Raw genomic sequence first — 1,253 nt, forward strand, 5'->3', positions numbered from 1 at the left:
ATGGATCTCAAAGACGTGTCCTACGGTATTGGACTTGCCTGGCAGGCAATCACATCAGAGACAATTAGAAACTGTTGGAAAAAATTAAATGAATCTAATAATCAAGTTGATCTCGACCAAACCACAACACATTCAGATTCAGCTTCAGATAATATCTTCACTGAGGCTGAAATTTCTCGTATCCGGGAAATATTGAATGAGCCAGAAATAACTAATGATTCTTTGACTGATTGGTTAGATGTGGACGCTAGAGAAGATATTTGTCAGAATATGACTGATGAAATGATTATCGAATCCATTTGCGGTGACGAAGATTGTCAAGAAGAAACAGATGATGATGAAGAAAGTGCCAGTGGGATAGCTGATATACCGCCAACAACCAAAGAAACAATAACAGCCATGGAAACTGTTATAAAATGGACTGAATCACAAGAAAATATTAACGGCGTCAGATTGTTGCAATTAGCATATTTCAAAAGGGAAATGATACAGAAGTTATCAAAAAGCAAACAAACAAAAATTACTCACTTTTTTAAGTGATGTTTTGTAATTGAAATGATATCGAATACATAGATTTTAGTCAAGTTATACATAGTATTTGTTTTTACATACAGTACTGTACAGTAGAGCGTCGATAAGTGGAACGTCGGTAAGTGGAATGGCCGGAAAGTGGAACGATTTTCAGTCGGACTGTGTCGTGCTGAATCGAATGTTTTTGATACTAAATTTACTTCTAAAGTATAATTTTCATGTTTTTTATATTCTTTAATATATTTATTTTGTTTGTACAAAATGCAGAAATAATTTTTAACGATACGATAGCCTCGATTATTATTATAAAAATTTTCGTTAGGCCTTAAATCGACGAAAATTCAACACGAAGCGACACGCAACGGAGAAAAATTCAACAGGAAGCGATACGCAACGGAGAAAAATTTGAACATCGGACAGGTTAATGTATTTTTTCGTACAAAGTCGGAAACTGGAACAAATCATTAACTGGAAGGACCCCAGTTCCCAATTGGTTCCACTTATCGACGCTCTACTGTATTTTAAAGCGTATCTTATGTACGTAAATAAAATAATACATATACAGTATGTACTGTACTTATTAAGATGTATAACTATGTTAAGTGAATTTTAATAAAACACTTAATAAATTGGTTTTTTTTATTAAAATACATATGTATTTTAATAAAAAATGGAATGTTTCAGTATATAGCTCAAATCGTTCTGAGTAAATTTATTGTGTT

General features: G+C 32.6%; 1 protein-coding gene across 1 annotated transcript; it reads left to right on the forward strand.

Moving 5' to 3' along the window:
• Window positions 1-540, forward strand: LOC136976854 (jerky protein homolog-like). Its single transcript, XM_067272242.1, has one exon. It carries the CDS (start codon window positions 1-3, stop codon window positions 538-540), a length of 540 nt encoding a protein of 179 aa, XP_067128343.1.
• The last annotated feature ends 713 nt before the right edge of the window (window positions 541-1,253 follow it).

The sequence above is a fragment of the Centruroides vittatus genome, unplaced genomic scaffold (genome assembly GCF_030686945.1).
Source record: "Centruroides vittatus isolate TY-2023 unplaced genomic scaffold, ASM3068694v2 contig_425, whole genome shotgun sequence".
NCBI classification, from domain to species: Eukaryota; Metazoa; Arthropoda; class Arachnida; order Scorpiones; family Buthidae; genus Centruroides; species Centruroides vittatus.